Source organism: Dromiciops gliroides, chromosome 1 (assembly GCF_019393635.1).
Source record: "Dromiciops gliroides isolate mDroGli1 chromosome 1, mDroGli1.pri, whole genome shotgun sequence".
NCBI lineage: Eukaryota > Metazoa > Chordata > Mammalia > Microbiotheria > Microbiotheriidae > Dromiciops > Dromiciops gliroides.
The window spans coordinates 115,187,384-115,202,891 of record NC_057861.1 but is presented as its reverse complement, the minus strand read 5'-3'; the positions used below and the strand labels follow the sequence as shown (position 1 = coordinate 115,202,891).

Below are 15,508 nucleotides of genomic sequence, written 5' to 3'. Positions count from 1 at the left end.
CCTTACTTAATTATGTTTGTGCCCCCAGCACATAGCACAAAACCTGGCACACCGTAAGTGTTTAATAAATGTTTTATCTATCGTCTATGTATGTATGTATGTATCCTCTCTATCCATATTCTTTGTATGCATCCTATCTATATCTATGTATATATTTATCTATCCTATCTATCCATCCAAAAATCCATCTGATAATTTACCTACCAATTCACCATTTGCTCTCGATATTTATTTGCCTCCTAACTATTTGGTCATGTAGCATAGGCAAATCACCTAACACCTCTGTATCTCAGTGCTTTTACCTGTAAAATGGTAATGACATAGCACCTACCTCACATGAATGCCATGAAGATCAAATGAGATAACAAGCCTGAAGTGTTTTGAAAACTTTAAAGTTCTCTACACTTTATATGCTCCATCCCAGAACTTTGTCTCTCATTTTCTTGAATATTGAAGCCATTCACCATGAGTTCCTTCTTTTCCCATATCTTCATCTCAAAAGCCGTGACACCAACCTCTACTCTTTTTTCTTTCCCCTCCCCAGTCTCTAATAAAGAGGAAGCTCAATTCTTTGCCAAGACTCTTCTTTCCTAATTCATGGAGACATCAATGTACTCCATTACCTTGAATGTCCTGTTCCCTTATCCATATCACATCATGGCTGTTTCACAACATCACTAACAAAGTACATGGTCAAATAGCACCTGAGGCTGAGTTTCTCTTCTCCCTTCAGCTACAGAGCATTCTTCTATTACCATCTTATGAAATGCTTCTCAAAGCTAGGTTTCTTATTACAACTATCATTGAGGATCTTTGACTTGACAGCTCTGAGGAACAAAAGGTGCACAAAATTCATCTCTTGATGTTTAGTCCATCTCTCAAGCTTAATGATTCTCAAACTTTGGGTCTCAGGACCCCTTCAGCACTCTTAAATATTGTTGCAGATGCCCAGTGAGCTTTTGTGCCAGGATGGGGAGTGAGGGGGCACATCAATCAAAATTTATCATATTAGAAATTCAACCTGATAAAACTTAATTAATTTTTCCATTTAAAATTACAATAATAAAACTATTACATGTTAACATGAGTAACTTAATGAAAAATAACTATTTTTGAAAAAATTCTAAGAAGAATAGTATTATATTACATATTTTTGCGTATCTCTTTAATTTGGCTTAATAGAAGACAGCTGGGTTCTTGTATCTGCTTCTACACTGAGTCTTTTGTGCCATGTTTTGGTTGAAGTATATGAAGAAAACACATTCTCACACAGAGATACAGTTTAAAAATGGAGGAATATTTTAATAGACAATGTCTTGGAATTATTACAAAAGAAAATTTTAACCTTGCAGATCACCTGAAAGGGCCTCGGGCACATCCCCGCCCCACCTCCACCCCTGTCTCCCCAGATCCGTGAACTACATTTTGACAACCGCTGCTCTAACTCATCAAGATCTTTTTTGAATTCTGACTTATTTACCCATGGTGTCATTTATCTTTTCCTGCTTTGTGTTGTCCATAGACTTGTTAAGCATACCTCTATGCTTTCATCTAAGTCGCTGACAAAAAAAAAAAAAAGTTGAACAGAATAGGACCAAGGACAGATGCTCGAGGCACTCAACTAGAGACCTCCTTGCAGGAGAAGTAAGCATGGGAGCATCTGGGTTCAAACCCTGCCACTGATACTCATTAACTGTGTGGCCATGGATCACAGGTTGAGAGTTAGATGGGACCTTTGGGGCCATCTAAAGCAATCCATTAATTTTATGAGCAAGGAAACAATCCCAGAAAAGTTAAGTGGCTTTCCCAAAGTCAAACGAAATAGTAACAAGGTTGAGATTTAAACCCAGGTTCTCAAACCCCAAAGCCATAACTTTTCCTCCTACACGAAACTACCTCCCATCATTAAAACTCCCTGGAAAAAAATTTAAAAATTTATTTTTTTAAAAAACTCCCCGAGCCTATTTCAGCATGCATGAAATGGAGACATTCATGCTTATAAAATGAAGGGGCTGAACTGGATAATCTCTCAGGCTCCTTCCATCTCTGTTACTCTTTGAAGTACCTTCTTCACAGAATTTTTGTGTAGATCAAGTGATATAATATATGTAAAATACCGTTCAAACCTTAAAGCACTATGTTATTGATGTAGGGTCTGGTCATTCACCCAATGCTCTAAATCCACTTAACAATATAATTATGCAGCCCCCATCCCTTCATCTTGTCCATGAGGATATCATAAGAAACGTTGTCAAATGTGAGGCTAAAATATAGACATATTGTGTTTATGTCATTTCCTTAAGAGTAACCCTATCATTACATATATCTTAGAACAATAATGTGAAAATTGAGTAGGCTGGATTACATCTGAAAAAATTCTCGGTTCTTCTAATGACCTCCAAACCAGAAAAGTTAAGAGACTGTCCCAAAATCACACAGCTAGTTAATGACAGAGCCAGAATTCCATATGACCAGCTCCCAGACCACTACATCCCTCAAAGCGAATTCTGGAAAAAAAGCATCCTTTACTTTTCTAGGCTCTGTAAACCAGAGGTAACTGTCAGAAATGTTACAAGGCACCCCTTACATATTCTATCTGAGCTCAGGACTATAACCAACAGCTGATGAATGGGCAGAAACAGTCTTGTCTTGGGGGTGACTCAGCAGAGCAAACAAAATTCACTAGGAGCAAGGGGGTATCTGTGCATTTGAGACTCACTAATTAAATCTTTTTTCCATTGTTATGGACAAACTTCAGGAAGTTAGGATTCAATTAAAGGAGCAGATCAGGGCCTCAAACCGAAAGTGCTTATTATACTTTACCGTGGGAATCTCACAATTGCAAGAACAATGGGACTCCCACTAGGGAGGAAGCCACAAGGACTATGTGTGTGATTCCCCTTGTAAGCATGGAAGGACTGTCAAGGATGTGAAGGAGAAGAATGGGATTGTAGAGGATCTGAACTCAACAGAAAGGAAATTTAAGGCTCATATGTCTCTGTCTTAAAGATATGTTCTTTCCTTTATCACTGCAGTTTTCCTCTTGGCCTGTAAAGCTGCCAAGATTTCAGAGTACAGGCCACACAGTAAGCTAGTAAGCAAGTACTAAGGGATAGTTTATTATAAAGTTAAGATGCTTCATATGAAAAATATATATTGCAGCACTTTTGTTGATCTTTAATCTCCTCCATGTGGATACTGCCTCCAGCAGTGCAGTACTCAACTCATTCGTGGCTTCTCATTCTGTGTGGCTCTGTCAACCCTCGGGTAATAGCACCTGGGACAGCACACACACACACACACACACACACACACACACACACACACACACACACATTTTTAAGTGGGATGTGCAGGAAACCTACCCCAAGATCAAGATATTCTATGGATCAGCATGTCTAAAAAAAAATCATAAATCATGAGCCCCCATTTATGAATTTCCACCTATTGCTAATACGATTACTTAAAATTAATGGCATTGAGTTAAACAACATAATATACAAAGTTAAAATAGAAAAATCTCTCTCCATAGACATGGGGCACATTTGCTCATGAATATATGTACTATCAGTGGCAAGAGTAAACATATACAGGGAACACATATGGGAGTACACATATTGGGAACATGTGTGAGCAGAGCAGATGTGGAAGAGACAGTTATAGCCCCAATACAATAGGGCCAACAATGTCTTTTGATAATGACTTAGTACAGGGGCAGCTAGGTGGCGCAGTAGATAAAGCATCAACCCCTGGAGTCAGGAGGACCTAAGTTCAAATCTGGCTTCAGACACTTGACACTTACTAGCTGTGTGACCTTGGGCAAGTCACTCAACCCCAATTGCCTCACCAAAAAACAAAAACAAACCAACAAAAAGATAATGACTTAGTACAATTCTAATTATCAGATAGATAGATAAATGAATAGATTGCTCAATAAATAAATGAATAAATAAATAGATGGACAGATAAATTAATGAATGAATAAGTGAATGATTTAATAAACAGTGAATAAGTGAATAAATCAATAAATGAGCAAATAAATAGATAGATAAACAAATGGATTAATGTTTTGCATGATTTCACATGTATAACTGATATCATGTTGATTGCCTTCTCAATGGATGGAGGAGGGAAGGAAGGGAGGGAGAGAATTTGGAACTCAACTTTTTTTTTTTTTAATGGATGTTTAAAATAAATAAATAAAAAGATAATGCCTTAGTACTGTCAACAATTGGGTGGCTTCCTAATAGGGGAGTCATTTCCTGTCTCTTTTTATTCCTCTACCCCACCCTATATGCTTGAGCTAGAGTTCTAAACTGAAATGCTACCTCTTCTACATAAAAGGAGGGATATACACTGCTAGCTCTCTTTCAGCTTAATGACCAGACTCCTCCAGCTCCTTATGACTTAATTGGTAGTCTCATAATCATCAGTGCTTTTAGAAAGGCAAGGCTTTCATACAGCCAATCACCAGAAGAGAAAAGAAAACCTTGGCTCCCTTCTTTCCATAAAGAGAGGGCTGTCCTTTCTGAATACAGCCATCTAGTTAATAAAGCCTATGAGCACATAGATTATCTTTGAACTCCTTCCTCTTACTAAGAGAATGATTGTTTCTATTCCAAGCCTACATCTAATTCATGATTATGGAAAGCAGGGGTTGACAGATACCCAGATCACTGAATATGGGCTCACTCATAAGAGGGGCTGTAGGAACCTAATTCTGGGAGGAAAAAAGATCTGATGCATGTAAGGTCACATGGCATTGGCCTACCATGTGGTGGAAAGCATCCTCTTTCCATCCATATGTAGCTGGAACCGTATGTCTTTAAATCTACTTAAGGACTGTAGTAGGGAAGGGTCTAAGGAGCAATTCCCTTCTCCCATGGGCCATTTGGCCCTAAGAAAGAGACTTGGGGTTTGTTTTTCTTTTTCTTTTTCTTTATCTTTTTCAGTTCTGGATACAGGCAGTGGAATACCAACCTAGGAGCTTGAGGCACAAGATCTTGAAGCCCAAGATTTCCCAGTTAGATGTTGCAGAAAGCACAGCAAGGAAGCTCTGAGAAACCAGGGTTCCTGGACACTGGGGTGGGAGTAAGGGGAGCCTTCGAATTTAAACTTGGTAGAATTAATGCCCCATAGGAACTGAGTTAAGCTGGGAGCCTAATCCCCCTCTCTTCTTCAAAGATTGAGGTGATATAAGGGGAATTATGTTCCCACAGTATTTGAAAGAAATGTCTAGATGATTGTACTTTTGTGGAAAAAACACCAGGCCTGGAGTCAAGAGAACGCCTCTTCTTGAGTTTAAATCTGGCCTCAGAGGCTTTCTAGTTGTGTGACTGAGTAAGTCACTTAGCCCATTTGCCTCAGTTCCCTCTCCTGTTAAGTAAGGTTAATAATAACACCTACCTTCCAGGGTTGTTGTGGGAATTAAAACTCTTAGCACAGTGCCTGGCACACAGCAGTGCTCTATCCATAGCACCACGGGGGGGTGGGGGGGGGATGGTACGCATGGTGGAGAAAGTGGTATTTGAAAAAAAAAGGAAGAACTTAGTGAAATTCTAAGCAGAATTTCTGAATGTCTTTCGACCAAGAAAATGCCTCAAATTTCAGTATTTTAAAGTTCAGTGTATTTATAGGGTGCCTCAGAGCCTGGGAGGCTTATTGTTGGGCACGGATACATAATCAAGGCAGGAGTATAGGCCAAGAAGAGGACAATGTCCTTGCCCTTTAGCTTATTTTTTGTGCTTGTTCATACTCATTTGCATGAGAGACTCAAAGGATTTTAGAGATCTGGAAAAACAAAAAAAACAACCAGAGTTTCTAGATCTAAACAACAATTTGTCATTTACTGGAAGGCATCCCTTTGGGGAAATTTTAGTGGGATGTAGGTGGGTGATTAGAAATGGATAAAAGTTAAAGGGCACTTTGTAACTATAGTCGAGATATGTTCTGGCTATCTTACTATCTGAGTCTACCAAGTCTGTTACATTTTAACCTTTGCCCAGAGTTCTCCAGGACCCTAATGAAGTTGTGTGTGTGTGTGTGTGTGTGTGTGTGTGTGTGTGTGTGTGTGTGTGTGTGTGTGTGAGAGAGAGAGAGAGAGAGAGAGAGAGAGAGAGAGAGAGAGAGAGACTCTTGGCTCTGCCATTGTCTAAAGTCTCCACTAATCGTGTTCCTTCAATTTGAGAGATCCAGTAGGTTAACATCCACAACTTTCCTCTCTCAGAACTAGATAAATCTTACCATAAAATGAACAAGAAAGAAGTTAAAGTGATGCATGGAATTTTAGAAAAGTTAGATATGATAGCCCTCTGGAGAAAACTGAATGGGAATAGAAAGAAATATACTTTTCTCAGCTAAACAGGGCATATTCACAAAAACTGACCATATATTAAGGCATAAAACCCTCACAATCAAATGCAAAAAAAAACAAATATTAAATGCATCCTTTTTAGACCATGATGCAATAAAAATTATATTGAATAAAGGGCCATGGAAACATAGATTATAAATTAATTAGAAACTAAATAATCTAATCCTAAAGAATGAATGGGTCAAAGAATAAATCACAGAAAAAGGAAATAATTTCATTGAAGAGAATGATAACAATAAGACATCATACCAAAATGTATGGAATGCAATCAAAGCAATACTTACAGAAAAATTCCTATTTCTACATGCTTAGATCAATAAAATAGAGAAAGAGTAGATCAATAAATTGGGCATGCAACTTTAAAAAGCTAGAAAAAGCGGTTTTTCCTCTTGGCTATGGTTTGGGGGGTGGGGGGGGCGGTGTTGAGATTCCAGTGTCCTCGGGAGGTCAAGATTCCTGTCAGACATGGCACATGGACATGAGCATGGACATGGACATGGTCATGGAAAAATTGAACTCCCTGATTACAGACAGTGGAAGATAGAAGGAACACCACTACAGCGAATCCAGGAGAGGTTGGCTAAGCAAGGTCTCAGGGATCCATGGGGCCGCAATGAAGCTTGGCGATACATGGGTCGTTATGGAAAACCTGCTACCTTGTGGGCTGCTTTGTCAAGAGGATTCAAATGGGGTTTTGGAGCATTTTTATTAGCTGTTGGAATGGAATATTTCCTAACTGCTCCAAAGAATGAAGAGGAACATGCTTCTAAACACTGAAGTTAAGACATAGAGGAATTATAGCTAATTATTTAGAGTGAATGTTAAAGATTAATATTAAAATTTTACTTGGTAAAAAAAAAAAAAGCTAGAAAAAACTCTATGCACTGCTTCCTGATGAGGTCAGAAGTCAAACTGTTAAGGAATGAATAAGAAAATAATTAGAGGCAATGTGCAATAATAGATTTTTTTTTTCTATTTGGTTGAGAAAGTAAGGAAAGCTATAGAACGAGAGTGGAGATTGGGGTGGAAGATTAGGTTTATGAGGCATAACAAAAAGGGAGATATAGAATGATCAAAGGTTATGACTACAAAGAGAAATATTAGAGTTTTTAATAATGCAAGTGGAAATCTTTTAAGTAGCAGCAAGATCTAGGGTATGACCTCCATTGTGTGTGACTGAGAAACAGTAAAGGAGTAAATTATGGTATTTGAGGATACTGAGGAATTGGGAAGTTAGGGTATTTGAAGAAGTTGAAGTCCCCTAGTAAAAGAGGTAGGGAGGAGAGGAAAACAGTAAAATAGGTGCAGAACCCCTTGAGAAAGGAGACAGCAACCATGATCTAGACTAAGTGATAAACTCTGATAGAGTAAATTTCAAAGGAGGGGAGCTTGGAGATTATTGGCAGCACAGGGAGAGTCTGGATGTGGCACTGAGGATCAATAAGGTAATGTGGTACAATGGAAAGGGCATAGAATTTAGCATCAGAGAACCTGGAAGAGCTAGAGGAACCCAAATCACTCAACAATCCAAGTAAAGCTCTAAAAATGCACCATACCTTAAAATGATAAGTAATATTTATCTAAACCATCAATCAGCATTATCTTTAATGGGGATATAAGCTAGAAGCCTTCTCAATACAATCAGGGGTGAAGCAAGGATGCCTATTACTACCTCTATTATTTAATATAGTCCTAGAAATGCTAGCTATAGCAATAACAGAAGAAAAAGAAATTAAAGGATTTAGAATAGGTAATGGGGAAACAGAACTATCACTCTTTGCTGATGATATGACGTTATACTTATAAAATCCTGGAGAATCACCTAAAAAAACTACTTGAAATTATTAACAACTTTAACAAAGTGACAGGATATGAAATAAATCCAAATAAATCATCAGCATTTCTATATATTACCAACAAAGTCTAGCAACAACAGATAAAAAGAGAAATTCCATTTAAAGTAACTGTAGACAATATAATACTTGGAAGTCTACTTGCAAGACAAACCCAGGAACTATATGACCAGAACTATAAAACAATTTTCACACAAATAGTCAGATCTAAATAATTGGAAAAATATTAATTGCTCATTGGTAGGCTGAACCAATATAATAAAAAATGACAATCCTACATAAGTTTATTTATTTAGTGCTATACCAATCAAACTATCAAAAAATATTTTATATAGCTAGAAAAAGTAATAACAAAATTTATCTGGAAAAACAAAAGCTCAAGGATATCAAGGGAATCCATGAAAAAATTCAAAAGAGGGTGGTCTAGCAGTACCAGATCTCAAACTGCATTATAAAGTGGTGAGTATCAAAACAATCTGGTACTAGCTAAGAAATAGAGAGGTGGGTGAGTGGAATAGAATAGGTACAAATTATACTACAGAAAATGACAATGGTAATCTAGTATATGATAAACTTAAAGATCTAAGCCTTTGGAACAAAAACTCATTATTTGACAAAATTTTCTGGGAAAACTGGAAAATAGGATGGCAGAAACTAGGAATAGACGAACATCTCACACCATATCTGAAAATAAGGTCAAAATGGGTACATGATTTACACATATAGGGTGATACCATAAGTAAATTTAAATACCATGGAATAGTTTATCTGTCAGATTTATTGGCAGGGGAAGAATTTAGGATCAAAGAAGATATAGAGAGCAATATAAAATGTAAAATAGATCATTTTGATTATACAAAATTAAAAAGCTTTTGCACAAACAAAACTAATGTAACCACAATTACAAGGGAAGGAGAAAACTGGGAAAGATGCATTTTGAAACAAGCATCTCTGATAAAGGCCTCATTTCTCAAATATATAGAGAACTAAGTCAAATTTATAAACAATACAAGTCATTCCCCAATTGATAAATGGTTAAAGGATATGAACAGGCAGTTTTCAGACAAATAAATCAAATCTCTCTATAGCCATATGAAAAAATGCTCTAGATCACTATTGATCAGAGAAATGCAAATTAGAACAACTCTGAGATATCACCTCACACCTATCAGTGGCAAATATAACAAAAATGGAAAATATTGATTGTTGGAGGGGATGTGGGAAAACTAGGACACTAATACACTGGTTGGAGTTGTGAACAGATCTAACCATTCTGGAGAGCAGTTTGGAACTTTGCCCAAAGAGCTATAAAACTATGCATACCCTTTGATCCAGCAATACCTCTGCTAAGCTTATTTCCCAAGACATCCCCCCAAAAGAGAAAAAGGCCTATTTGTACAAAAACATTTATACCACTCTTTTTGTGGTGGCTAAGAATTGAAAATCAAAGGAATGCCCATCAATTAGGGAATGGCTAAACAAGCTATGATGGAATACTATTGTGCTATAAGAAATGATAAGCAGGATGGTTTTAGAAAGGCCTGGAAAGTCCTGTATGAACTGATTTATAGTGAAATGAACAGAGCCAAAAGAACATCGTGTACAGAGACAGCAATATTATTTGATGAAGAACTGTGAATGACTTGACTATTCTCAGCGTTACAATGACTCAAGACAATCCCAAAGGACTAATAATGAAGATACTATTCACCTCCAAAGAAGTGATATTGATTGAACACAGAAGCAAGCTATTTTTCACTTTTTTCTTTTATTCATTATCTTATAAAAATGACTAATGTGGTAATGTTTTACATAATTGCACATGAACAACCTATATCTGATTGTTTACCACCTTTGAGATGGGGGTGGGGAGGGAAGGAGGTATAGAATTTGAAACTCAAAACTTTAAATTAAAATGTTTATTTTTTAAAATTTTTTAAACATTTTTTAAAAATTTAAAATTCAGGAAGGTGAGAAGAATTCACCACAAAGAAAACAAAAAATAATCAGATGTAAACTCTTCCATCTCATCTAGGGCTGTACAAAAAGACTACCAGAATCATAGAAATGTGGAGCTAAGACAAACTAGGGTATGAGGAAGGTGATGTATCAAACAGCCCAGCAGAAGAGAGGGCCAGAACATCTAACCCTGCTGACAACCCAAGGGTCTCATTCCCTTATGAGTGAGGGCCAAATTAGCACCGAGGACAGGGCAACCTAGAAGCCTAATACACAACAAGAGAGACCCAGCAGGCAGAACAAGACAACCCAGAGGCTTAATCTACCACAAGGTATAGGGTCAGGTCCACTGTGGGGTGACCCAGAGACACCCTTTGAGCCAGAGACTGAGCTAGACCAGCACCCAATCTGAGGTGACCCAGGAGCACCAACAAAGGTAAGATCCCAGGTCAGGCCTGCATCTTCCCCAGGATTCAGGCAGCCCATACCCAACCCTGTACCCAGGAAGCTCATATCTAACCCTGCATCCAGGCAGCCCATGCCCAACCTGCATCCAGGAACAATGAGCCCATGAGGTTTGAAAATTCCAGCTCTCCCTTAAGGACCAGTGTGTGTGAAAGTATTAAAGAGGAAAGCCAAGGATACACAAAGATCTTATAAATATGATCACAAAAGTATCACCAGTAATCTTTAGGCTATAATGGAGAACTGGAGAGTCTCCAAAAAAGTGAAAGCTTCCTTAAATTTCCCAAGTTTAAGAAAAAATGAAAAAGGTGAATTATAGAAACAACTGACTAGTCAGCCTAACATTAAGCCCAAGGTGAGAAAAATCTAGAATGGAATATTTTAAATATCATAGGAGAGTCCTTGCTTCTAAAGCAAAAATGTTCATTATTAGAAACTTGCATAACTTTACTAAGAATAAGTCGTGGCAAACCAACCCATTTGAATAGCACCCCTGAACTCAGATCAGGGAAATGCCACAAGCATAATATATCTGCATTGCAGCAAGACATTTGCCAAATTCTTAGCTGATATCTTCACCAAATATATATATATAAATGAGGGCTAGATGATAATTCATTTTGGCAGAGTCATATCTGGTTAAATAATTTACCCAAGGAGGGAGAAAGAGAGAGGAATATTTGTGGAGCTTTAGGTGATGTAAGAACAAAAGAAAAGCAATAAAATTTTATTCTTAACATAAGAATAATCTACTCAAATAGTATGGATTAATGGATAGATTTCAAATAGCTTCATTCTATAGGTCTTTCTCTGTACTTGATCTTGTGCTAGCCAAAATTTTCATCAGTCAGTTAGATGAGGTGAGGAAGCAATCAGATAATGCACTGGCCTAAGTGTCAGAAAGCTCTGGTTTCAAATCTCACCTCTAATGAATTCTGGTTGTGTGACCCTGGTCCCTCAGAGCTCCTAGGGTATTCTCTAAGGCTGCAAATTTCAGAGAAGGTACTGATCTACATTCATAGGAGAAATTCCTTATCACCAGGACTTCTCTACTTGAGTGCCAGCATACATCTGGAACAAGAAATAAAGTTAGAACATATGTGTTTTGTCTTGAGGCCTGAATTCAGTCTGGGTTGACAGGGTAGAGCTTAAACTAGACTAGGTATGGGCACCAACTGAATGCAAATGAAGGAATGGTCAAGCCGACCAGAGTCTTCCTAGGTCATCCATCCTGGGTCAGGACTTAGGCAATAGTTGATAAAGGCAAGAGGTCCTGGTAGAGATGAAGGCAAGTTTAGGAAGGCAGACAGGCTGAAATCAAATAAGCAAAACAGGAAAGCCCAGTTCAATTAGTGAACAAGCATGCAAGACCTGATTACTATACATCAGACACTGTGCCAAGCACTGGGGATTACAAAGAAAGACAAAAAATACAGTTAAGAGGTAAATGGCCATGATGCCCCCCAAAACAAGCTTAGAGTTTTGGTTTCTCTTCCTTTATCCTTTTCAATTCTAGGTGAAAAGCGTGGAATCGTTTACCTAAGAGACATGGGGAATCCAAGTGCGTTCTGGTGACAAACCAGCAAGGAAGCCTTGAGGAACAAGGGTCACAGGACACTAACCCAGTGGGGCTTTGGACTTGAACTTGGTGGGACTAATGCTATGTAGGAATTGAGTTAAACAGTGAGGTGGAAACAGAAGAACAAAGATAGGAAAATAAAAATAAATAATAGCAATAATGGTTGACATTTATTTCATGCTTTAATGTTTTACAAAGCAGTGCCTCAATTATATAAGAATCCAGACAGCTTCTTCAGATTTAAGATAGCTGTGCAATTTGGCAGATACTTATATTACTCAAAGGGTAAGGTGAGAAAATTGAATTCAATTAGAAAAAAAAAAAGAAAAACAGAGTCATTCAAACATTTTTGGTTTTGTTTTTGTTTGAGGTTTTGTTTTGTTTTTTTTTTTGCAGGGCAATAAGGGTCAAGTGACTTGCCCAGGGTCACAAAGCTAGTAAGTATCAAGTGTCTGAGGCCAGATTTGAACTCAGGTCCTCATCCTGAATCCAGGGCTGGTGCTCTATCCACTGCACCACCTAGCTGCCCCTCATTCAAAAAAATTTTAATGCCCATTTACCCACCTATACTATTGCTTGTAGATCACAAAAGAGATCAAAGAAAGAGTGAAAGGTCCTTCATATAGAAAAAAATATTTATAGTAGCTATTTTTTGGTGGCCAAAAAGACTGTAATCTAAGGAGATACCCATCAATTGAGTAAAGGATGAATAATTTCTGGTATATGAATGTGATGGATTATTACTGTGTTGAAAGAAATGAGGAAATAGATGATTTCAAATAAACAGGGAAAAACTTAAATGAACTGATGCAGAGTGAAAAGAATAGAACCTGAAGAACAATTTATACTCTAATATTATAAAAATTAACAGTTCCAGAGACTTTTATAAACTGATGAAGAATGAAAAAAGTAGAACCAGGAGAAAAATGTATATAATAATAATTTCACTTAAAAATAACTTCTCAAGCTGGAAGAATAATGATCAATTCAAAACCATTCATGATTCCAGAGGAATAATGACAAAACATGGCAGAGAGGTGATGGATTTAGTGTGCAGAATGAGACAGATGATATTTGTATATACAGATACTAAGGGAATTTGGTTTTGACAATGTGTATTTGTTACAAGGAATTTGTTTTTCTTCTCTTTTTTTCAGCTGGGTAGGAAGGGGAGAAGGGTAGGAATTTAATTTCTGTCTATTTTTAATAGAGTAGAGGTGATCCTACAGGTGTGGAACACTGCATGCACTTTCAGATAAAGTCATTGCATTAGTTTTACTTATTTGCTTTACTTTGCTACAAGAGACCTTTCAGGAAATGTAAGTAGTCTGTATATGCTTATAATATATAAAAAATAATTCAATAAAACTTTTTTAAATGCACAGAAAAAAATAGAAGAAGGTTCAGAAGGAAACGCAGACCTGTGCATGTCCTGTTTGTACAGGACAGCTTTGAAAGTAACATCTTGAATTTATTACATAGTTTTAAAAAAATAAAGTAAAATAAAATAAAAATAAAGTAAGCTGTACAAAATGGAGATTCATGATACAATCCTGTTTTCTCTTTTATACATTTTATTTTATGAAAATATTCCTTAAGTGTTCATTAAATTCAGAATATTTTTTATATTTAAAAAATGACTAAGATCCCCATTCTTTTTGACCCAGAGGTCTAGATGTTGAGCATATGCTCCATGGAGATGAAAGACAAAAGGAAAGAAAGACTCCATATATCTATCTATCTATCTATATCTATATCTATCTATCTATCTATCTATCTATCTATCTATCTATCTATCTATCTATCTATCTATCTATATATCTATATATATATATCTATATATCTATATATATATATATATATATCTTCATAGCAGCATGTTTGTGGTAGCAAAGAACTGGTAACAAAGTAAATGTCCATCTGTAGAAGCCAAATATATTGTGGTACATGAATGTGACAGAATATAAATATATTGTGAGAAATAGTATATAAAGAATTAAGAGAAGCATAATGGGAAGACATAGCAATTGTTGCAGAGTAAAATAAGCAGAACCAGGAAAACAGTAGACATGAATACAAAAATGTAAATGGAAGAAACAACAAAACAAAACAGTGAGTGCTTTGCATTTATAATGACCAAATTTTAAGGCAGATAAGAGTTAAGAAAATTCAGCTCCCTCCACCTTCACTACAGAGTTGAGAATTCTATGGGAATGGAATGTTGGACTTGACATCCAATGTAGTGTCAGTTCCTTCTTCTAAACTACTTTTTACCTCTTTCTTGTTTAATGATAGCTACAAGGAGATGGCTCATTGTGTAGGAATCAAAATGGGATATACTTACAAACAACAATTAGGAAAAAAAAAAGTAGGCTGGATTGAAGGAGAGAAATAAGTGGACTCAAGAATTGGATCTAAGACTTGTTAGTAAGCTGTGGATATGATCAGTCAAAATGGAATGAGATTCTGAACTAGACCAGTGACTATGGGGAGGGGTAAGATGACATAAGTATAAGCATTATTATAGGACTTGACAACTGAAATAATGTAGACTTTTCAGATAATCTCACTAGGTGTTGGTTGTTGTTGTTGTTTTGTTTGTTTCATTTTTTGTTTTCTTTTGTTTTTTTGAGGAGACAAAAGGTAGTAGAGACAGTTCTCGTAATTTTTGTTTATAGAAATTACCCCAATCTCAGAGGACACTGAAAGCAATTCTCTAACTGTCACAAGGAGCAGTAACTCCTTAGAAAAGGGGCAGATTCTGACTTGGTGTAATTTCTCATTTCACTGCTCTCAGTAGATGGAATCATTATTCCAAACTTCCCCTGGCGCCATCTGATTGACAACTGTTTCAGAAGGCCAAGTCTATTCTTAAGTCAGTCACAGGCATGTTGTCCAATAATCTTACATGATAATCAGCCTCCCTCCATTTGCACAGCTGTTTCTCCTTCAGCTCCAACTGTCTATGATTCTATGGCTCATCTTCAGCATTTATAATAGTTTGGAAATCTGAAACTATTCTGGATAGAATTAATCTCATGTGGCAATGGTCCAGTTATGTCACTCATTCATAAGATCATTGATTGCATCCCTCATTCACAATATACCCATTCTAGAACAAATCCACAGAATCAGAGCTGGGAAGAGTGGAATAATGAGATAAGTACATACACACACATACACACACATATATATATATGGATAAGATACTCACAACTCTGGGCAATTTCAATGCTGTCCCTCATAACTAGAATTCCTTCTCTTCTCACCTCTACTTCC

General features: G+C 36.9%; 2 protein-coding genes across 2 annotated transcripts in view; one reads left to right on the top strand and one right to left on the bottom strand.

Moving 5' to 3' along the window:
• ENPP2 (ectonucleotide pyrophosphatase/phosphodiesterase 2) overlaps positions 1 to 15,508 on the bottom strand; it is a 176,983-nt gene that overhangs the window by 143,230 nt on the left and 18,245 nt on the right. The gene's annotated exons all lie outside the window — the stretch shown is intronic.
• LOC122729066 (NADH dehydrogenase [ubiquinone] 1 beta subcomplex subunit 3-like) lies at positions 6,790 to 7,237 on the top strand. Its single transcript, XM_043967732.1, has one exon. It carries the CDS (start codon positions 6,839 to 6,841, stop codon positions 7,148 to 7,150), a length of 312 nt encoding a protein of 103 aa, XP_043823667.1. The 5' UTR covers positions 6,790 to 6,838; the 3' UTR covers positions 7,151 to 7,237.